The sequence below is a fragment of the Octopus bimaculoides genome, chromosome 30 (genome assembly GCF_001194135.2).
Source record: "Octopus bimaculoides isolate UCB-OBI-ISO-001 chromosome 30, ASM119413v2, whole genome shotgun sequence".
Lineage (NCBI taxonomy): Eukaryota > Metazoa > Mollusca > Cephalopoda > Octopoda > Octopodidae > Octopus > Octopus bimaculoides.
In genome coordinates, this window is record NC_069010.1 from 4,652,033 (window position 1) to 4,653,121 (window position 1,089).

General features: G+C 40.3%; 1 protein-coding gene across 1 annotated transcript in view; it reads left to right on the forward strand.

The window, feature by feature from the left end:
• The window catches only part of LOC106884179 (coiled-coil domain-containing protein 74B), a 15,633-nt gene that overhangs the window by 13,103 nt on the left and 1,441 nt on the right, over positions 1-1,089 (forward strand). The window contains exon 6 of the mRNA XM_014935417.2: positions 712-878. Within this exon, the coding sequence (XP_014790903.1) occupies positions 712-878 (167 nt within the window). The remainder of the gene's footprint in view (positions 1-711; positions 879-1,089) is intronic.

Below are 1,089 nucleotides of genomic sequence, written 5' to 3' on the forward strand. Positions count from 1 at the left end.
AAAAAAAAAGGCATTTTAAAATTTTAATTCCCCCCACCCCAATTCTTCAAGTTTCACTTTTTTCAGAAACTTTTTTTGTGAAATATGTAGAAAAATACGAAGATTATGTTTGTAAATTGAAGAATTTGGTTGGGGAAGGATTCAAATTTTTAAATGGCATTTTTTTGAGGGGGGAGAATCAGAATCTCTGTACTCGAAAATGGGGGATTCTGTAAAAAAAAAAAAAAACGAAAGGGGGTGTGATCCACATTCTTTACATCCACCCAAGTTTGATGTACAAAGTGGCATATTTGTGGTGTTGAGTGGTGGGTGGCATGTTAGGAATGTGGCCTGGGTGCCAAGTAGGTGGCAGCCTGAAAAATTTTGGGAGCCATGGCTCTACAGCGAGTTTGTCAACAGCAAATGACATTGAGAATCCCCAAAACACAGATTCAAAGACCAGCTGAAGTGCTCCCGCCCAAGGTGCCACGCAGTGGGACTGAACCCAGAACCGTGTGGTTCGTAAGCAAGCTAGTTACCACACAGCCACTCCTACGCCTATGTCACACATAAACTTTTAACAGCAAATACTCAGATGGGCTCCCAAGGACCTTATAGACCCCAGTCGAGAACCAATCACTGCTATAGATAGATGTCAACTATTTATAAAATATTTCGATGTCTCCTGTATTTCGTTGTGTATCCTTGTGTGTTTTTTTTTCTTTTTTACAGCTTCAAGCACTAAAGTCTGACCTCAGGGATGTCTTGTACTCACACAAGTGGACACCAGATGCCTACCTCATAGCTAAGGCATATATCGCTTTCGATGATGCTAAGGCAGCTCAGAAGGACCGAAGTAAACCATTGAGGTCGACACCTAAACTGCTCTCAAAGAAGGAGTAAGTCATTTCATCCTCTGTCTCTCTATCTATCTATTTAGCTAACTGTCTACATGTCTATCTGTCTAGCAATATCTATGTAGCTAACTGTCTACATGTCTATCTGTCTAGCAATATCTATGTAGCTAACTGTCTACATGTCTATCTGTCTAGCAATATCTATGTAGCTAACTGTCTACATGTCTATCTGTCTAGCAATATCTATGTAGCT